This window comes from Lynx canadensis, chromosome F1 (genome assembly GCF_007474595.2).
Source record: "Lynx canadensis isolate LIC74 chromosome F1, mLynCan4.pri.v2, whole genome shotgun sequence".
In the NCBI taxonomy this organism is placed as follows: Eukaryota; Metazoa; Chordata; class Mammalia; order Carnivora; family Felidae; genus Lynx; species Lynx canadensis.
In genome coordinates, this window is record NC_044319.2 from 23,044,529 (window position 1) to 23,065,694 (window position 21,166).

The 21,166-nt window shown below is 35.6% G+C and overlaps 1 protein-coding gene across 3 annotated transcripts in view; it reads left to right on the forward strand.

Moving 5' to 3' along the window:
- Positions 1-21,166, forward strand: part of TRMT1L (tRNA methyltransferase 1 like) — a 41,566-nt gene that overhangs the window by 4,080 nt on the left and 16,320 nt on the right. For 2 of the 3 annotated variants that reach the window (XM_030302410.1, XM_030302412.1), the window contains exons 2-10: positions 778-888; positions 2,158-2,271; positions 5,597-5,661; positions 7,370-7,499; positions 9,301-9,424; positions 9,899-9,978; positions 13,661-13,910; positions 14,309-14,521; positions 16,187-16,377. In XM_030302410.1, coding sequence (XP_030158270.1) covers positions 778-888; positions 2,158-2,271; positions 5,597-5,661; positions 7,370-7,499; positions 9,301-9,424; positions 9,899-9,978; positions 13,661-13,910; positions 14,309-14,521; positions 16,187-16,377 — 1,278 coding nt within the window. Of the gene's footprint in view, positions 1-777; positions 889-2,157; positions 2,272-5,596; positions 5,662-7,369; positions 7,500-9,300; positions 9,425-9,898; positions 9,979-13,660; positions 13,911-14,308; positions 14,522-16,186; positions 16,378-21,166 lie in introns of those variants that run through there. The other variant, XM_030302413.1, reaches the window with a different exon arrangement.

The following is a 21,166-nucleotide window of genomic DNA, read 5'->3' on the forward strand; positions in this document are numbered from 1 at the left end:
CATATCATTCACTTCCTCAAAATCATCCAGACTTCACAATTAACTGAAGATGAAAGTCCAGCCTAGCTTTCATAGAATTTATGTTCTTCCATCATCTTTATACATTTTTGACTGCTTGTTCTCCTACCAACCCCATTCTCCAGACATACTACATTCCAGCCAGGGGCGGGATAGAGGTGGCTGTATTTTTTTTCTTTTTTTTCACATCCTGTGCCTTTGTTGATGAGGTTACTTCAGTTTATAAGGGCAGCCACCAAATCTCTGCTTATTGAAATTCTGTGCATACCTTACATCTCAGTCAAATGCCACCTCTTCAGTGAAGACATTCCCAGAGGCAGTCATTGGAATTAATTCCCCCTTCCTATGTATGCCCACATCATAGTACCTTTACCTCAGTATTCATTTCATTCTGCCTTGTGTTATAGTTGGTTAACATATTAATATGACTTCCACCTGGTTGAAATTTCTTTATAAAGATAGGGGAGATGGCTTATGTTTCTTCAGCATTTTGTTCAGCGTAAAAACATTTTTTGTAGAATTATATTGAATAATTAAAGTTTAAAGGTGTGAAGTTACACAGTGGCATTTTTTTACCCAACTTTTTGCAATCTGAGGCACGCTTGTCATACATAAGCTGAGTTGCAGCAGTATTCCCCATCTAGGCACCAGGACGCCATGCTACAGGAAATACAAGTGTCGGAGTCTGTTGACGAGATCAAATAACCGGAATTCAGATTGTTAAAACATAATCTTCTAACTCTTAAAATTTCCTTTCAGAGAGACACATCTCAATTCAAAGGCAGCTTGCTGATCTAGAGAAGTTAGCTTTCGTAACTGAAGGGGATTTTGACTCTGCCAGTTCGTTGAACTCAGATAATCTTGATGCAGGTACTTCCATATTTGGAGGGGTTTGTCTCCCTTAATGTCTGATTTATATCAGAATTTCAACTCATGAAAAATTGCTGAAAATAGACTTGTTTATTGCCATTGAACTAGAGCAGTAATAAAATGTTTTCATTCAGGAAATTGGTAGCCTTCTACATGCACAGGTGTTATGGGAATAAGTTGTTCATTGCTCCTCGAGGAAATTATAATTTCATGATATATAAGTGCTGTCCATTCTATAAGTTAGGAATTGCATTTGGCTATGAGTAACGGAAATCCCAAGAAATCGTGCCTTATGTAATAGAAAGGCTTATATTATGTCATGTAAAAGAAGTCCCACGGTGGGGAATTTTTAGGGCTGGTGCAAGAATTCCTCATTGCTGTCACTGCCTCAAGCTCCTCTCTTTCTGCTTCGCCATCCTTAGTGCTTGAATTCTGTCCTCAGTATCACTTCATGGGTTTTTGAAGTAGGCAGAACATATTGAAAAATTAATTTTGCCTATACCTGCAGTGTGCTATATGGATTTAAAAAATAAGTCACTGATGATTTCTGTATATTTTTATTGCTTTAAACCTGAATTTGAGATTTTAGTTTTTTTGTCCCTATCAAAGTTTATATTTGAGATCTGTTACATCTCTAATTAAATAAGACTTGTATTTTTTATGATCCATATCTTTTCATTAATAAAGAAGGAAGAATTTAACAAATTCTCAAATAGGATACAGCAGGTTCTAACTATGCTCCCTGTCCCAGAATGGCAGTTATTTTGGATCCCATGTACTCCTTCCACTCCTCCCGCTTTTCTGACTCCACCTGTTAACTGTTTTTGTTGCTGCCCAGAGTGGAATGCCACAGCAGGTGCTTATGCTTCCTGCCCAGCTCCTACCTCTCTGGGAGTGTGACAAGTGCTGCCCCTGATTCTCTCCCTGGCAGGCATTTTGGCTGGAGGGATCTCATGTAGTTCATCACTTTCTCATTCTCTGTGTTCCCAAGGGCAACAAGGATATCAGCCACAGAGAGGAGAGTTTTAGGGTAAAAAATCAATCACTGACCATGTGCTAATACAGTTATTGTTAACTACCTGGTGAGGCAGAGATGACTTCTCCCTAACGTTAACATAGACATTATCTAAGAAGTGTATGTGTTGTGTGGAGGGAGTCCCCTATGACTTCTTTTGTAGCTAAGTCAAGGTATTAGTAGCTAGTATATTCTGTGCTTTATTGGTTTTTTGTTTTGTTTTGTTTTGTTTGTTTTTTGTTTTTTTTGGCCAGGAAACAAACAGTCTTGTCCATTGTGCCCTAAGGAAAAATTCAGAGCTTGTAATAGCCATAAGCTTCGTCGTCACCTTCAAAATTTACACTGGAAAGTCTCGGTTGAATTTGAAGGTTAGTAGTTTTATGCTTGCTAAACATAAATGAAATTCAAGATTCAGTACCAGTTTTGAAATTTTATTGTGAACATAATCAAATATTTTCCACTTAAAATTTCTGAGGGATTTAATGACCCTCTTTTAACGTGTTTATTAATAAAAGGCCATGTAGCTCTCTGGCAACAAGATGTATGTTGCAAGTGTAGTTTAGTTTAGCAAACATTTATTAAGCATCTGTTCTACACTGGGTACTTTGCTTGGCCCTGGGGGGTCCCCATAACTTGTTGAACGACTACCGTTTGACACATTCTTTTGAAGGTATAATGATTGTAAAACGAAATAAAATATGTAAGTATTGGAAAAGAGAAGACAATATCTTTTTTCTGCTGATAGCTTAAAAAAACTAGAGTTAATTAGAGTATGTAGAATGGTAGTGGGATATAAGATAAATATTTGAAATCATTGCCTTTCTCTACTCTAGATAAATGGAAATTAGGAAAAAGATACCAATTGTGATAATGACAAAAATGACATAATTTGGGGGACTAAATTTAACAAGAGGGCTCATATAAAGAATAAAGTTGAAGGACAAAAAAATGAGATCTTAGGGGTGCCTGGGTGGCTCAGTTGGTTAACCGTCTGGCTCTTGGTTTTGGCTCAGGTCATGATCTCACAGTTCGTTGATTTGAGCCCCACATCAGGCTCTGCACTGACAGTGCGGAGTCTGCTTGGGATTCTCTCTCTCTGCCCCACCCCCCCTTGTTCTGTAAAATAAATAAACATTTTTAAAAATTGAGGTTTTATCGAGTTAAAAGATTTCCTAAGTATAATGAATTATTATTAGATTTTGGAGTGAATTATGTGAATTATACCATTTTTGGAAAGAGATCTGGCAACATTTTTAAAATTTAAAATGTATATATCTCCCAGGCACTCCCTCCTTTGGGAGTAAAAGAACCAATAGGCAAGAATAGATATACAAGAATATTTATTGCAGCTTGTACTTAGTGACAAAAACTTGAAACTAAAATAAAAGGAATGGTTGAATACATTATGGTACATAAGTGCCATGACATATTATGCAGGCATTGTAAAAAGTATGTGTTAGATGAGTACTAGCTTACTTGGAAGGATTTCCATGATAAACTGCAATTGAATACAGTATATATGGAAGATTTTGTGATACTATATTTGGATAAAAACCAAAAATACCCCCCCAAAGCCCTAAATATCAGTCTTAAGCATATGTATATTTACATTTGAATATGATTTTGTGAGTATAGGTGTTATTAAGTGTGGTTATCTGGAGTTTGAACCAAACCGGATGAAATAGCCAGTATGAGACACCCAGAAAAGAAGCCAGAACTATTTTCTTAGTGGAACTGGTACAAGGTTCTCACTGGTTCCTTAGGGAAGAAGGAATTAGAGACTTAATTCAGAAGCCATCCTGTCTTTTATGTTTAATTATACATAAGAATGTGTAGTAAATCATGTTGACTTTTTATCAAAAAAGAGAAATGTCTCATTTTAATTAAAAAGGTCTCTTTTGTATTCTTTATTTAAGCCATTGTTTAACCATTAGGTTTAGTCTTCCTCCTTCAAGTTATTCTGGTAAATGGCTCGTGGTATTTCTTTACTCTCTTAAGTACATTAAGTTGGGTTTTTTCACATGGTGATCTGGTAGATGGCGAGTGTCATAGTTTTTGTCCTAGCAAGCAGGTCTCAAAGTAGTTGACAAATATGTTTAAGGTAGAAGCATCAAGACCTCTCAAAGGGATAGAAGTGAGATGTGAGGGAGAAAAAAGCCAAGAATGGCGGTGGTCCAGAGCCGGTTCTGGTGGTCCAGAGCCGATGGCCAAGAAAGAATTCTTGAAGACGTCTTTGGTATAAAAAGGTGATTTTATTAAAGCATGAGGACAGGACATGTGGGCAGGAAGAGCTGTACTATAAGTGTGGGGGGTAACTAGTTTACAGAGGGGGTGGGGGAGATAGAATCAAGGGGGAATTTCCAAAGAGACTTTCACATGCTAAAGGCTTATTGGAGGCCTAGCTGTAGTTAAGCTAAAGTTGTTTTTCCCTCCAGCAAGACATTAAGACTGTAGAGAGTTCCTGTACTCTGGTTTATTGATGGGATTGCCTTTTTCTAGTAAACTGGTGGAGACTTAATCAGTTTGACCATTTGTTTTTTTGGGTAGCCAGGAGTGTCCAAGGAATATCATACAGGTGTGGGGGGGGGGGGAGGTGCTTTTAGCCTCACTTTGCCCTCAGCTCTCCCCATCCTCCCTCATCATTAGGACCAGGTACTGGGGAAGAAGGCCAAGACCGCAGATTTAGGCATGCAAAGGTTTAGATGCATCTGCTGGAGATGTCAGTAGCTTGTCCAGATATGAATCTCGGGTTTGGGGGAAAGGTCTGGGCTAGAGATACAAGTTTGGGAATTGTCAGGCTACAAATAGTATTTAAAGCTATATGACTGGATGGGATAACCATAGGAGTACATATCAGTGGAAAAAAAGAAGTTGCTGAGTCCGGAAATGTATGTACAAGTAAGAGAAACGATTAGATGTAAGGAATGAGAAGAAAGGAGTTGGATATCACTTAAAGTTAGGAGCAACTGGAAGGCATTATCATTCATTTAAAAAGTGGAAAAGAGACCTGGTTCAAGGGGAAATGATATATTTATAGTCCATGACAGTAGATTTTGAAATGCTGACCTGATAACCCAGGCATACATCCTCAATAGGCAATTAGAAATAGAGATCTGGCCTTCAGTAAGGAGTTAGTAACTACAGCTAGAATTTGGAATTCCTTCCCCCAGTGGAGATAGTTGCAGTCATAAAAGGCATTAAAATTACCAAGGAAACGAGGGAAAACAGTCATGTAGCAGAGCAAGCCTACAGAAAGTCTGCATTTTAGAGTATAACAGAGGGAAGAGGAGCTGTGAAGAAGATTAAGAAGGGTGGGAGAGAACTAAGTGCCGTATCATCAATGGAAGAAGAGGCTATGTAATGGCAAATGTAGCATGAGGCAAAGAAGATGAAGCCTAAGAAAAGTCAACATGACAGAGAATAGATGAGAAAATTGAGTCCCAAAGAAGCTAACTAACCAAGACAATGCACGGTCTTGGCAGAACCAGAATTCAAACCTGGATCTCATATATTTGCTTTTATGCTATATCTTATATAACAAATATCTAAAACTAACAGTCTCATTCAAATAAATTACAATATTATAAATACAAGAAGAATTCCAGTTATTCTTATAAAATTTGCTAATAATTTTTAATGATAATGGACTATTTAGTGAACAGTGATATGACAACCAGCCATTCTTCACTTTAGGTTACAGGATGTGCATCTGTCACTTACCTTGTCGACCAGTGAAACCAAACATTATTGGAGAACAGGTAATCAGATGTTAGATTTATTTTTAAATTTTGCCCTCTTTAAAGAAAGCACAATTTTTACTTGCTCTAAGGCTATGGGCATATTTGGCAATGAGGTTTACTTTAAGATTTTGTATCTGAGTGCTTTCAGATTATCCTAGCAGGAAAAATATGAACTATATGGAAAAAAGAGTTGCTGTATTGAACTTTTCATTTTATAATTTTAAATTTTAGTCAGAGAAACTGTTTTCTTATGTTCAAAAGGGAAATTGCCCTATTTACTAATTTTGGAATGGAGAATTTAAATAAAAAGTAAATTTTTTCTTTTGTAATAAATTTTGATTCTGGAATAAAAGCCTTCAATTTCTGTGACTTAGTAAGTATCTTTGTGTCAATTCATATTTATCTTCTCTATACTTTTAATTTGTCAAAGGACAGTATCAAGAATCTTTCTGAAATCTTAATAATTCTTTAAAAAGTACATGTGTTCATTTTTAGCACAGATGTGAATTTTGGGGAATACAAATTACATAATATTTTTTAGTGCTGCTATCTTGAGTGAATACTAGCTTAATGAGGCCTCGTTATTAATTTTTTTTCATGTCACTAAAAAGAGTAAAGTGCTGGGGAGAAAAAACCCAAAAATTTCTTACATAGTAATTAGGACAATGCTTGGCCCATCGGCCTTATCCAGGACATTTTGAATATGATAACCACAGTACCATAAGGAACTCTGCAGTGTTCTCAACTTGCTGTTTGATCCCAAGTAAATAGGATCTAAGATCTTAAAAGGTCTAAGAGTAAAAGTCATCAAAACTAGGAAAAAGCCAGTGGAGTAGTCTTTTTATTCTCAACTAAATTTTAAAGAAATTTTCAAGTGAGAATTTTTTACTTGGACAAATAGACTTTTAAAAAAAAGTCTTTTTTTAAGATTTAAGTAATCTCTATACCCAGCGTGGGGCTCGAACTCACAACCCTGAGATTAAGAGTCGCACATTCCACCAACTGAGCCAGCCAAGTGCCCCAAGACTTATAATGTCTCTAACATTTTGTGATGTGCTGAAACTAACTGAAATTTCTAGAAATATTGAAAGCTGATTGTTAAATATGGCCATTATTAAAAATTAAATTGTATAAACTTTAAGGTGAATATATTACAAAGGTGATAATATTCAAATCTCATCACTTCCTAATTATTTTACTACATTTTTGTATTATCCACCTGGTAGCCATGTTTTCTAGTATGATATTATCTATCTCTTCCCAAATTCACATTTAGTGATAGCATATGAGTAGCTTGAAATCTGCAACAATTATAGTTTGAAATTGGCCATGATAGAGTATATATGCCACAGAAAGCAGCAAACACTATAAGTCAGGGCTTTATTTTCCTGGAGAACAATTGTTAAACATCTACCAGCACAGCGCTGCTAATGTTATACCATTTGTAAGTGCTACTTATAGAAAATAGGGTAGTTATTTGCTGATTAGAATGAATGAACAAAACAAATTAAATCAGTGGTCTATTATAAAGTAAGTAAAAATCGTATGTAAATATAGATAAGGAAATAAAGATCCCTTCAAAGTCCCGTGGCAATATTAATACTCTCTTCTCTACCATTAAACCCAAGATATGCTAACATACTTAAATTTGCAATCTTAAATAAACTTCTGTTTCATTGTTTTAGTAACTTACCTGTATATTTAAATTAAATACTCTGTTTGATAGATATCCAGTAAAATGGGCGCCCATTATCATTGTATCATTTGTTCAGCAACAATCACCAGAAGGACCGATATGCTGGGACATGTTAGGCGACATGTGAATAAAGGAGAGACGAAATCCAGGTATATTGCTGGTAAGTTGAGCAATATATTAATAGGTAAATTCTTAAATAATGGTCCAGTTATTATTTTCAGACATCAAGTAGATAAAATATAGTGACTTCACCATTTAATTGACTACTAATCCATGACTTCAGGTTTCTTTTCTTTCTGTGAGGCTCCTCATAACATTTAACTGATCGATGCCAAAGTAAATACAGGTATCTTAATGAAAGATTATAGATAACTATGTTATACTTACTGTTGAAAAACACTGGAAAAAGGAAATAGAGTGATATAAAGATCATTTATTATCCTGAAGTGCTATCAGGTTATTAATAGGTTATTATTACTGAGGCAGCCCTTCTCAAAATTAAGATTAATTAAGACATCATGCCCTACGGCATCCATTGTATGTAATGAATTAACTTCTCTCCTACACATCTAAAATGGTACTATGTACCTTTTAAGAATTGAAAAAAATAATTTTCTGTAGAGCTTAATTTTCTAATAGAATCTGGTTTGAGAAAGGCTGATCGTGTGAAATATGTCACATGCCACTTAGGTAGGCGTAGAATATATAATGCAACACTAGGAAAGGTTACAATGATTTGGCACTGTAAAAAAAGAAATATGGGGGCGGCTGGGTTGCTCAGTCAGTTGAGCATCTGTCTCTTGATTTTGGCTCAGGTCGTGATCCCAGGCTTGCAGGATCAAGCCCAGGGTTGGTCTCTTTGCTGAGTATGTAGCCTGCTTAAGATTCTCTCTCTCTCTCTCTCTCTCTCTCTCTCTCTTCCTCTGCACTCTGCTGCTCTCCACTGCTAGTGCTTTCTCTGTCTCTAAAAAAAAAAAAAAAAAAAAAAGGAAAGAGATATAGTTGCCATGTAGTTAACATTCTGATCATAATATTATCAAGAAATCCAAACATAAAGAATCTCGGTTATTTTTCCCCACACATGATATGTATGTCTCATTTCTTAAATATTTAAAATATACCCACACAAATATATCAGTATTTCATTTGGGTTTATAGCTAAATGATTCTAATGTATACTAAATGTAGAATCTTTTTTTTTCCTGTTACTTTATACCCATTTGAATGTAATTTGTGATTTAAAATTATAATCATAAGAAAGTGTTCTGAAGGGGCACCTGGGTGGCTCAGTTAGTTAAGCGTCTGACTTTGGCTCAGGTCATGATCTCACGGGTTTGAGCCCCACATCAGGCTCTGTGCTGACAGCTAAGAGCCTGGAGCCTGTTTCCCATTCTGTGTCTTCCCCTCTCTCTGTCCCTCCCTGCTTGTGCTCTGTGTGTATCTCTCTCTCAAAAATAAATAAACATTAAAAAAAAAGTTCTGAAATCTAGCATGCTCAGGAAGTATAGTGATTCTTAGTCATCCATGATAGCTAATGGAATGAAACCATACAGAGATACTAATTTTATAACAGTTATACCACAGTAAGATATGTTTAACAGCCAACCTATGTAAATGCAGCATAGTAGTTTGATGAATAATAAACATATTTTAGAATTTTTATAATGGTTTTATGTTAGGTTAATTGTTCTTAACTAGGTTTCATAATATAGATGTATTATGTTCTAGGCAGATAAGATTTTAACTTAAACTTTAATTGCCCAAATACTTAATTGAATGCTACTCTTTCCTACAGAAGTACTGAACAGATAGATCAGTTTAGGGTTTTTCTTCTTTGATATCTGCCCGGTTAATTACATTAACAAAGTATTATAAAGGAAAGTTATTTCTTTTAATGTATATTGTTTTAGATACTTAGAATTATTTTGTATTTCACTGGAAATCTTTGTTTTTCATCTTAGCTTCTGCTGCTAAACCACCTAATGAAATTTTGAAAGAGGCAGACACAGATGTACAAGTTTGTCCTAACTATTCTATACCTCAAAAAACAGATTCCTATTTTAATCCCAAAATGAAACTAAATCGGTAAGATGAATTGAAAAAAGGGTTATGGGATGTTTCAAATGATTACAAATGTGACCTTCTTTTTATGTTCTAATATATTGAAATTTAAAACTGGGTACAGAATGAAAATCATCTGTTTTAGTATTTTTCAGAATGATTGTTTTCTTTTTTTCCTACCAAACTAATTTCTTTCTCAGTAAAATAGGCCTGCCTTTATATAATTAATGAACAGGCTGGTGCTTTAGTGGGCAAGTTTTATTTATGAAACCATTATTCATGGTGAATGCTTGTTTATAGAACCCAGTTAGATTGATAGTTTAATTTCACACATGTTTAGTTCTTGTACTACTAGGTAAAGAATATGTTACTACGTCTTCTTTAAAAATAGTTTGTATAGTAAATAGGAACCCTAATTCTTACTATTCTTAAATAAAATCTAGAGTGATGAAGCCATGATGCAGTAAGATTATTTCAGATTATTATACTTTTTTCTAGACAGCTAATATTTTGTACATTGGCTGCTTTGGCCAAGGAACGAAAACCTTTGGAATGTCTAGATGCCTTTGGAGCCACTGGTAAGTAATGAAGCTTTTTTTGGATCCCACTTTAATTAACAGATTTATGCAGTATCTTTTCTTGGAAAATTTATATGGATATTGTATCTAGCAGAATATTTTTACATAAAAAGTAAAGACCCAAGGTAAATATTTTTATTGTGGAAAAATTTCAAATGTATACAAAAGTAGAGTATAATAAATGAATCCCAGTGTATCTGTCACTCACTTCAAAAATTATCAACTTATGCTTGTTCGTGTATATGTATCTCATGCACTTACCCTTATACCTCCTCCACCATCTTTCATCCCTATTACTTTGAAACAGATTACAAATACGTCATTTTATCTGTAAATATTTCAGTTGGATCTCTAAAAGATAAGGACTTTACAAAAATAAAACCTTGATACCATTATCACACATTGATATCATCAAATGTTTAGCTATGCTAAACATAGCTAGAGCTAGGCTCTCACAGTTTCTTAAAAAATCAAGTAGGAATTCAGATGAAGACTATGCATTTTCATTGTTTGAGATATCTAAGTGTCCTTTTGCTCTGTATTCATTTCCATCATTTTGTTTGCGTGTGTGATGATTATTTGTTGACATACAGCTTGTCTATATGTCTACTGTCTTTTCCAGAGTCTAGATTTTTGCTGATGGTATCTTCATAGCTCATAAAACCTGTTTCTTTATCTCTAGTATTTCTGTATACTGGTAGTTATCTCCAGTATTTCTGTATATTGGTAATTATCTCCAGTATTTCTGTATATTGGTAGTTGAATCTTCAGGTTTGATCAGATTCAAATAGGATTTTTTTTTTTTCAAGAATACTTGTTTACTGCAATTAGGAAGTATTTGATGTTTGGTTGTCTCTCTTTTTTTGTGATGTGATAAATTGCCTAGTCATTAGGCAGTGGGGTAAGGTGAAATTTTAAAGATGGAGAACATTTTCCTAAAAGAACTTAACAGTAAAGAAACAATCATGGAAGAGTAGAAAATTTCTAAGAAGCCACCTGTACCTAATCCAAGTCTTTCTTTTTAAAGGTTAGAGGAGGGGCGCCTGGGTGGCGCAGTCGGTTAAGCGTCCGACTTCAGCCAGGTCACGATCTTGCCGTCAGTGAGTTCGAGCCCCGCGTCGGGCTCTGGGCTGATGGCTCAGAGCCTGGAGCCTGTTTCTGATTCTGTGTCTCCCTCTCTCTCTGCCCCTCGCCCGTTCATGCTCTGTCTCTCTCAGTCCCAAAAATAAATAAACGTTGAAAAAAAAATTTAAAAAAAAAATAAAGGTTAGAGGAGTATATTCTTGGGAAGTTTGTAATAAAAGGATGAAAGCGTGAGTTAGCTCTCCTTTTCAAGTTCCTCTTCACAGGGAAAAGTAGTGGTTAAAAGCAATTTAATATCTTGCATAATCTGATCCCAACCTACTTTTCCAAATTTAGTTTTCAGCATTTTCCCTTGTACATAACCCTTTACTTTTTTCTTTTTCTTTTTTTTTTTTTTCCTTTCTTTTTTTTTTTTTTTTTTTTTTTACATTTTATCTATTTCACTCATCCCCTTACCCAGCTCCCTTCTGGTGACTACCAATTTGTTCTCTGTATTTAAGAGTCTGTTGTTTTGTTTGTCTCTTTTTTTCCCTTTGTTTGTTTTGTTTCTTAAATTCCACGTATGAGTGAAATCTTGGTATTTATCTTTGCCTGTCTGTTTCACTTAACATTATACTCTCTAAGTCCATCTGTGTTGTTGCAGATGGCAATATTTCATTCTTTTTTATGGTTGAAAGGTATTCCATTGTATATATACCCCATTTTTATTCTATCAGTGGATACTTGGGTTGCTTTTATATCTTAACTATTATAAAAAATGCCACAGTAAACATAGGGATGCATGCATATATTTTTTTGAATGTGTTTACATTTTCTTTGGGTAAATAGTCAGTAGTGGAATTACTGGCTCATGTAGTAATTCTGTTATTTTTTTGAAGAATTTCCATACTGTTTCCCACAGTGACTGCAGCAATTTACATTTCCACCCACAGTGCATGAGGGTTTCTTTTTCTCTGCACCCTCACCAACACTTATCTTGATTTTTTTGATTCTAGCCATTCTTACAGGTGTAAGGGTGATACTTCATTTTTATTTGCCTTTTACTCGTGATTAGTGATGTTGAGCATGTTTTGATGTGTCTCTTGGCCATTTGTGTGTCTTCTTTGGACTCTTGACCACCTTCATCCAATTCTTCCACCCTCTGCCCCCAACTCTGGCAACCACAAATCTGATCTCTGTTTCTATGAGTTTGGTATTTTTAGATTCCACATATAAGTGAAATCATACAATGTTTGTTTTTCTCTCTTTCACTTAACATAGCGCCCCCACAGTTGATCCATGGTGTCACAAAAGACAGGATTTCCTTCTTTTTTATGGCCAAATAGTATTTTATTGTGGGTGTATATGTGTGTGTGTATATCACATTTTCTTTATCCATCAGTGGACACAGGTTGTTTCCATGTCTTGGCTATTGTAAATAATACTGAAATGAACTACTCTTTTTTTCACCTGAAATCATTAAAGCTAATGTTTGGGGAAGATCTTTTCAGTCCTTTCTTTTATGTTCCTTTGTAAATTTATATCCGTTCATAGCAGTTAGTCTGCATGCTTCCCCATCTCTAAAATGTGAATATCAGAACTTATTTCACAAGCTTGTTATGAGAATATGAAAATTTTTGTAAAGACCATAGTGCATAGTAGATGTTAAATATTTACATTTATGAGGCACATGTATGGAAAAGCTGGTCTATACTTTTAGTACATGGGGGTTTTCTAATCCATAGTGGCTGGGCCGGTGTCACCATCTCCTTTGTAATGAATGTCCCCTCTGACTCTAATCCAGTAGGTATAGAGAGCCTATGAGAAGAGGCTTTCTTGGTCTGAATTCTTGATCTTTGCTTACATATACAAAGTTGTTCTCTTCAATTCACAGTGATGCTATTGTGCAGTTTTGGAAAAATATTGGTCCAGTAAAGTTGTTTTCATATTTTGGTGCATTAGGTAAACTTTAGCAGTGGGAGGAGTTCCAACTTCCCACCCACCAAGCAGAGTAACTCCACTCTTACATTGTATGTTGGCTTTCTCTGTAAGATTTAGTTTGAAAAAAGCATTCCATTATAAGAAATTTTAAAAAAGAAAACCTATTCCCCATAATAAAGAACAAACAAAAATTTTATTTGAATCTGGATTATAGAAAAGTTTTGGAAGAATTATTAATGGAAATCTGTTCAACACATTTTTTGTGTGTGGTTACTTTTCTTCAGAGGCTTTGTAGTGAGTAAGTAGAAAAAGTTATGTATGAAAATACTAAGATTTTGAAACGTGTTTTTGTTTTTATAAAGGAGTATGTACTTTATTATTATATAGTGTTTTTATTCTTTAATTAATTTAAAAAATTCATTTTCTGGGGCACCTGGGTGGCTCATTCAGTTAAGCATCTGACTTCAACTCGGGTCATGATCTCATGGTTTGTGGGTTCGAGCCCCGTGTTGGGTTCTGTGCTAATAGCTCAGAGCCTGGAGCCTGCTTTGGATTCTGTGTGTCCCTTTCTCTCTGCCCCTCCCCCACTCGCACTCTGTCTCTCTCTCTCTCTCTCAAAAATGAATAAATGTTAAAAAAAAATTTTTTTTAATTCATTTTCCTTCAAATTTTTCCTAAGGGATAATGGGATTACAATGGGCAAAACATCTCGGAAATGCAGTTAAGGTTACAATTAATGACTTGAATGAGAACTCTGTGACACTGATTCAGGAAAATTGCCATTTAAACAAGTTGAAAGTGGTGGTAGACAGTAAGGAAAAGGAAGAGAGTGATGATATTCTTGAAGAAGGAGAAGAAAATCTTGGTAACATTAAGGTGACCAAAATGGATGCCAATGTACTAATGCATTTGAGATCCTTTGATTTCATGTAAGTGAAAAACTTTGCTGTGTCACTTTCTAAACTGGCCTGGATTGGGGGGGGGGGGGGGGCGGGTGTTGGAGGGGTTAAAAATTAAGATGGTTGTTGTTTATTTGAATTAATACAGTTTTTTACCATTGGCCTAAGGAAAGCAGTAGGAACATTTTCTAGCATTTGAAATAAAATTCCTAAGCATGACAATTTTTCTCTAAAACTGATTGATTTTTATATGTCTAACATATCATATGATCATTTTCTTACATAATTTAAAAACAGAATTATATGTTTTAGATAGATTTGTAAAATACTTTTGAATCCATGGAATTTTATCATTAGACATAATGACAATGGTACCATTTTGATTACTAGTATGATTTTAAATATGTCTGTATTCTTTCTGATTTTAGACACCTAGACCCTTTTGGAACATCGGTGAACTATCTAGATTCTGCATTCAGAAATATAAGAAACCTTGGCATAGTGTCTGTGACTTCTACAGATATCAGTTCTTTATATGCCAAGGCACAACATGTTGCCCGGCGTCACTATGGCTGTAATATTGTCCGAACTGAGTATTACAAGGAACTAGCAGCCAGAATTGTTGTAGCTGCAGTGGCAAGGTACCAGACTGACAGCAATGTGCCTAGTATGTTTGGCTGTGTGATAGAGCTACTATTACAAAAAGTGCCAGTTGCATTTTTCAAAAAATTCACAGGGTACAAATTCTGTATTCATGTCTATGATCTTGATTTGTTTGGTAATCTTATGTCGTATCTGTTACAATTTGATTTAAAAACTTTTGTGTCTAGAATAGTTTACTCTCCAATTAAAAATTTTATTAAAGTAAGTAGTAATAAAGAAGAGATAAGAATGAAAGTTAACTTCAAATCAGTTATTTTAATAACGTAGGGTAGGTGGGGATACCACCGTGAAAAGAAAAAGCAAAGGTTGTTTTTAGATTTAGAAAAAAATCACTGTTTTATGTCCATTTCATCTCTTTACATAGTTTGAAAAAAATGATGGCTTATATGGGCGCCTGGCTGGCTCATTTGACAAAGCATGTAACTCGTGATCTTGAGGTCGTGGATTCAAGCCCCACATTGGGTGTAGAGATTACTAAAAAAATAATAATAATAAACATAAATAAATTTTAGAAATGATGGCTTATATACTTGATTCTGCAAAGTGATCTCACCCACAAAACAAAGTTCTTTTTTCATCAGGATTTCTAAAGAAAGCAAGGAAGATTTCTTTGAGCACCAGTTTTATTCAAAAAATTATGCTAGAAGAAGAATATAACAATATAATATAAATTGACACTGAGAACATAGCTAATGCATGATCAGCCAGCTTGTTCACTAGCCTCAACACTAGCTTTCACAGCAGTTAAATTGAAATTCCTACCTTAGCATAATACAGATTATTAAACTTCATAGACCTTTGGAGTTATTCCTAATTAGCTGAAAACTCTGATATTCAGTCAGTCCTACCGAGGACCTAGTATATGTGCTTAAAAATGTTTATAATGTAACATCAACAAGTTGAAATTAATACATATGAAATAAGTTTAGTACATATAATTGCAAAGGGAAAACTACATAAATGATGTATCAGTTAGAATTTAACCCAAAAGTCTATAAAGTTAACAGTGTCAGAAACTTTGCCTATTCTTTTTCACTTAACATTCAGCATCTGGTATACTATCCTGCAGGTAGTACTCAATCATATTGTTTAGAAGAAGCTTTTATAGAAAAAAAATAGATAAAAAGAAAGGGTGGTGGTGATGACAAGAAACAAATTGACACTGAAAATCAGAGAACGTAGTCTTTTTTTTTTTTAGATGTTTATTTTTGGGAGAGCATGAGCAGGGGAGGGGCAGAAAGAGGGGGACAGAGGATCCTAAGTGGGCTGCTAACAGCACAGAGCCCAGTGTGGGACTCAAACTCACAAATGGTGAGATCATGACCTAAGCTGAAGTCAGACGCTTAACCAACTGAGCCACCCAGGCACCCTGAGAATCTAGTCTTATTGACTAGTCTTATTGACTTATTTCCATAATGGAAAATGTCTAGTCACTAAAGATTCTGTCAAGCATCCTTTATTTCCTGTGTTTCAATTTGTGTAAAGGTTATACTAATGATCTTTTAAAAACACTGCCACTAAGAATTGAATTTTCCGTATTTTCCCATAATCCATCCATAGTTTACTGTCCAATTAATATTGTCAATATAAAAATGCCAAAGAAACATGATGAGCCCCCAAAATAACTTAAAAATTTTTTGCAGAGCTGCAGCCCGATGTAACAAAGGCATTGAAGTACTGTTTGCAGTGGCTTTGGAACATTTTGTGTTGGTTGTTGTGCGAGTTTTGAGGGGGCCTACTTCTGCAGATGAAACAGCCAAGAAGATTCAGTACCTGATCCATTGTCAGTGGTGTGAAGAGAGAATTTTTCAGAAGGATGGTAATATGGTAGAAGGTAAATTCAAGCTTCTCTTGACTGTATATCGATCGTGTTTATATACAAGCCTCCAATGAATAAGTCTTTATCACATCCCTAATTATACATGTTGTTGTCCTTTGATTTTAAAGATTACAGTGCTAACTTTATTTCCTATACTGGATTTCCTTTCATCAACAGACAAGACATGCGTGTGAGTTTATTAAAGTTATTTACTCATGCTGTATTCAATTTATGCTCTCTAGCCCTGCCCTCTGTTGAAACATCTAGAAATAACTTAGATTCCACTGTCACTAATTTTAGGAACATAAGTCAGATTACCTCTTTGTCTGGGTGTTTCAAATCATTAATTTTATAAGAATAATTATCATGTTTCTGGCTGAATACAAAAACCATCAGTTATAAAATTCATTCAGTAAACACATTTACTGAGACTCTACTATATGCCAGGCATGGGGATCAAAGAAAAAGATGAGGCTTATGCTGTTTCTATTTTACTTTTCTGGGACATAGAAACAGTTGCCCATTATTTTCTGTTAGAGCCTTCACATTTTTTAAGAACTCTTTAGATATTAGAGTGTAACCCCAGTGATACGAATTGCAAATATTTTTTCTCATTTTATCACTTCTGTTGGCATCTATTTTTTAGTGTTATTTTGATTGCATTAAAGAGGATAGATATCATTGTGGTTTTCAAGGTTCCTAATAACTTTGTATGCTTTTCATTTGCACAAGTACTTTTGCTACAGTGTTAATTGATAGTGAGAATGGAAGGCATCCCATCATTGTTCCTTTAGTTCTCTGTGGTGCTTTCTGATTCAAGCATGAGATACCTGTCATTTATCATGTCAAGAAAATATCTTTCATTTCCAGTTTTACTGTATTTTAGCAAGATGTTGAATTTTGTCATGTATGTCAGCATCTGTGGAGATGATTGTGTGGTATTTCTCCTTAGGTCTACTGATTTGAGTAATCATAATAAAATTTCCCAATATTGAACAATTCTGACTTTCTAAAATAAACTACTCTGCCAGGAAGTATTTTCTTAAGATGGATCCTGTTTGCAGGGCACTTGGGTGGCTCAGTCGGTTAAGCGTTGGGCTCTGCACTGACAGCATGGGACCTGCTGTAGGTTCGCTGTCTCCCTCTCTCGCTGCCCCTCCTCTGCTCGCACTCTCTCTCAAAAGCTAATATATAAACAGGAAAAAAAAAGATGGATTCTATTTGCTAATTTTTTTTAAGTTTTTAAATTTATTTTGAGAGAGAGGGTGAGAGAGAGCAGGGGAGGGAGAGAGAGAGAATACCAAGAGGCTCCATGCTGTCAGTGCAGAGCCCCATGTAGGGCTAGAACTCACGAACTGTGAGATCATAACCTGAGCTGAGATCAAGAGTTGGATGCTTAACCGACTGAGCCACCCAGGGCTCCCAATTTGCTAATTTTTAAAATTTTGTTTTAATATTCATAAATGAGATGGTATATAGTTTTCCTTTTTAGTAGTAATTTTGGTTGGGCTTTGGAGTCTGTTTAAAAGGAATTTGGAACTTTGCCCTGTTTTTCAGTGGTTGGGAACAGTTTTAGCTTTAGCTTTTCGAAATTATTTACATAGAGTTGAGCCAAGTGGTATTCATTGGTTCCTTTTAATTTTCTTGGTTTCTGTAGTTATATTCTTGTTTTTTTAAATTTTTAGTAGCTGTCCTTTGCTTATGCTTTTGAACTTTTATCTACAGTAGTTGTTTTTTTAATCAAACATTTTAAAGGATTTTTGACTTAATAATTTACTGTAAAGAAATTGGATTTATTTTTGCATTTTGCTTGCAATCATATAGACCTTGCAGAGTGTAAATGAGTCTTTCAAAGAAGTCAGTTCACTCAGAATTTTCTATAATTTTATCAACTTGTAATACATTGTTTCAAAAGTCAACTAGTTTCATAAGTCTTAATAAAATAATGACCCCTGCCATACTCCCTAAAGTTACCAGCTAAAATATCAGAGCTATTTCTTCTAATGTTTACATCCCTATTTCTAAATGGCATGTTTATAGTACCTATAACTTCTTTCCATGGAAGAATATTCAGCTTCTTAAACCAACCTAGTCACATGCGTGTACCTCCCTTCTCCAGTGTTGGCTAAATCAGTATTCAGTGTTTATATTTTTATAAATATAAAACTATTGTTTACAAGTTGTATTAGTTATCTGTTGCTATGTAACAAATTAGTCCAACACTTAGTGGCTTAAAACAACATTTATTGTCTCATAGTTTCTCTGAGTTAAGAATCTGGGCATGGCTTAGCTTGGGTCCACTAGCTCAGGGTCTCCAGGCTGCAATTAAGGTGTTTGCCAAGGCTGCAATCAAAGCCTGACTGGGTTAGGATCTGCCTACAAGCTTATTCACATAGTTACTCCCTGGATTCAGATCCTTGTAAGTTGTTAGACTGAAGACCTCAGCACCTTGCTTGCTGCTCAGTGACTTCCCCAGTTCCTAATCATACATTCCTCTTTATCTAGTTTCTCATGGCAGCTTGCTTCATCAGAATGATCCAGCAAGAACCAGAGAGAGCGTAAGAAAAAGCAAGACAGAAGTCATGATATTTTGTAACCTAGTCTAATAATATCCATCATTTTTGCCATATTTTAGTAATTAGAAATGAGCTCTAGATGTAGTGATCTCACACTTAAGAAGGGGAACTACACAAGGGTATGAAAACCAGGAGACAAGGTCATTTGCTATCTTAGAAGTCTTTTCCAACACAGATGAACCAGTTAATATGCTGTAATAATGTTCCCTTTTGTAAATGCAACTCTTGGATAACTCTGGAATTAATCATTAGCTGTTTTTGTTCCTTTTTTTGTGTATGTGCACTTTTCATAATCCATTCCTAAACCCTTTGCTACAGTTTCACAGCTTCTTCCTGTGTGGGTAGGTGCATCAGGCTATCTTCAGTCCCAGTGTCACCTCCCTGGAGACAGTGCTCCCACTCTCCTCTGGGTGCTTTGTTTTGCAAGTCCGCTGAAAGGTGTCGTCCTGGGGCTTCCTTTTTTTTTTTTTTTAATTTTTTTTTTCTTAAGTTTATTTATTTTTGAGACAGAGAGAGACAGAGCATGAACGGGGGAGGGGCAGAGAGAGAGGGAGACACAGAATCGGAAACAGGCTCCAGGCTCTGAGCTGTCAGCACAGAGCCCGACGCGGGGCTCGAACTCACGGACCGCGAGATGGTGACCTGGCTGAAGTCGGACGCTCAACCGACTGCGCCACCCAGGCGCCCCCTGGGGCTTCCTTTTAACCAGCGTCTCGGAGATGTTCTTTGGCTTTCTCCTTCTGATGAGTCTCCTATATCTTGGCTCTTGTGTATTTTTCCACTATCCTTGTTTATTATCTCATTTTGAATGAACACTTTGTAGCTTCCTGAGAAGAATCACGTGGCCAAGTATAGAATTGTAGGTTATAAATCATTTTTCTTCAGAATGCATAAGGTATTATTGTATTCATTGTCTTCTAGCCTCCAATATTGAGAAGTCTGCTATCGTTCTTATATCTAGTCCTTTGTGTGTTTTTCTCTGTGAATGCTCTTAAAACATCCTTTGTTTACCCAGTATTCTAAAATAATTTTGTAATATGTGTATTAATTCATCTTTTTAAATTTATTGTGCCTGGATAATCTGTGAGCCCTTTAAGGAATTTGAGTTCTTTAGTTCTGGGAAATTATTTTTAATTTTAATTCTGGTGTAGTTAACACACAGTACTATATTAGTTTCAGGTGTACAATGCATGATTTATCAGTTCCATACATTACTAAGTGCTCACTAAGACAAGTGCACTCCTAATCTTCACCTATTTCACACATCCTCCTCAACCCACTTTCCCTCCGGTAAACCATCTTTTCTGTATAGCTAAGAATCTGTTTTTTTGATTTCTCATTTTTTTTCCTCCCTTTGTTTGTTGTTTCTTAAATTCCACATATGAGTGAAATCATGTGATATTTGTCTTTCTCTGGCTTATTTCACTTAGTATTGTACTCTGTAAACCCATATATGTTGGAAATAGTGAGACTTTATTCCTTTTAATGGCTGGATAATACTCCATTTGTGTGTGTGTGTGTACATACACCATATCTTCTTTACCCACTTATCTATCAGTGGACACTTGGGCTGCTTCCATAGTTTGGTTGTTGTAAATAATTCTACAGTAAACATAAGGATGCATATATCTTTTTGAATTAGCGTTTTCGTATTCTTTGGGTAAGTACCCAGTGCTGCAATTACTAGATCATAGAGTGATTGTAGGATAGTTCTATTCTTAATTTTTTGACAAACTTCTATACTGTCTTTTTATTTTTAATTTTTTTTAATGTTTCTTTATTTTTGAGAGAGAGACAGACAGAGCATGGGCAGGCAGGGATAGAGAGAGAGGAAGACACAGAATCCAAAGCAGGCTCTAGGCTCTGAGCTCTCAGTACAGAGCCCGACATGGGCTTGAAACCACGAACCAGGAGATCATGACCTGAGCGAAAGTCGGATGCTTAACCAACCGAGCCTCCCAGGCGCCCTTTCTATACTGTCTTCTACAGTGGCTGCACCAGTTTGCATTACCACCAACAGTGCACAAAGGTTCCTTTTTCTCCACATCTTTGCCCACACTTGTTGTTTCTTGAGTTTCTTTTCTTTTTTTTTCTTTATTTTTGAGAGAGAGAGAGCAGGGGAGGGGCAGAGAGAAGAGGGAGACACAGAATCCAAAATAGGCTCTAGGCTGTCAGCACAGAGCCTGACGCAGGACCCAAACCCACAAACCGTGAGATCATGACCTGAA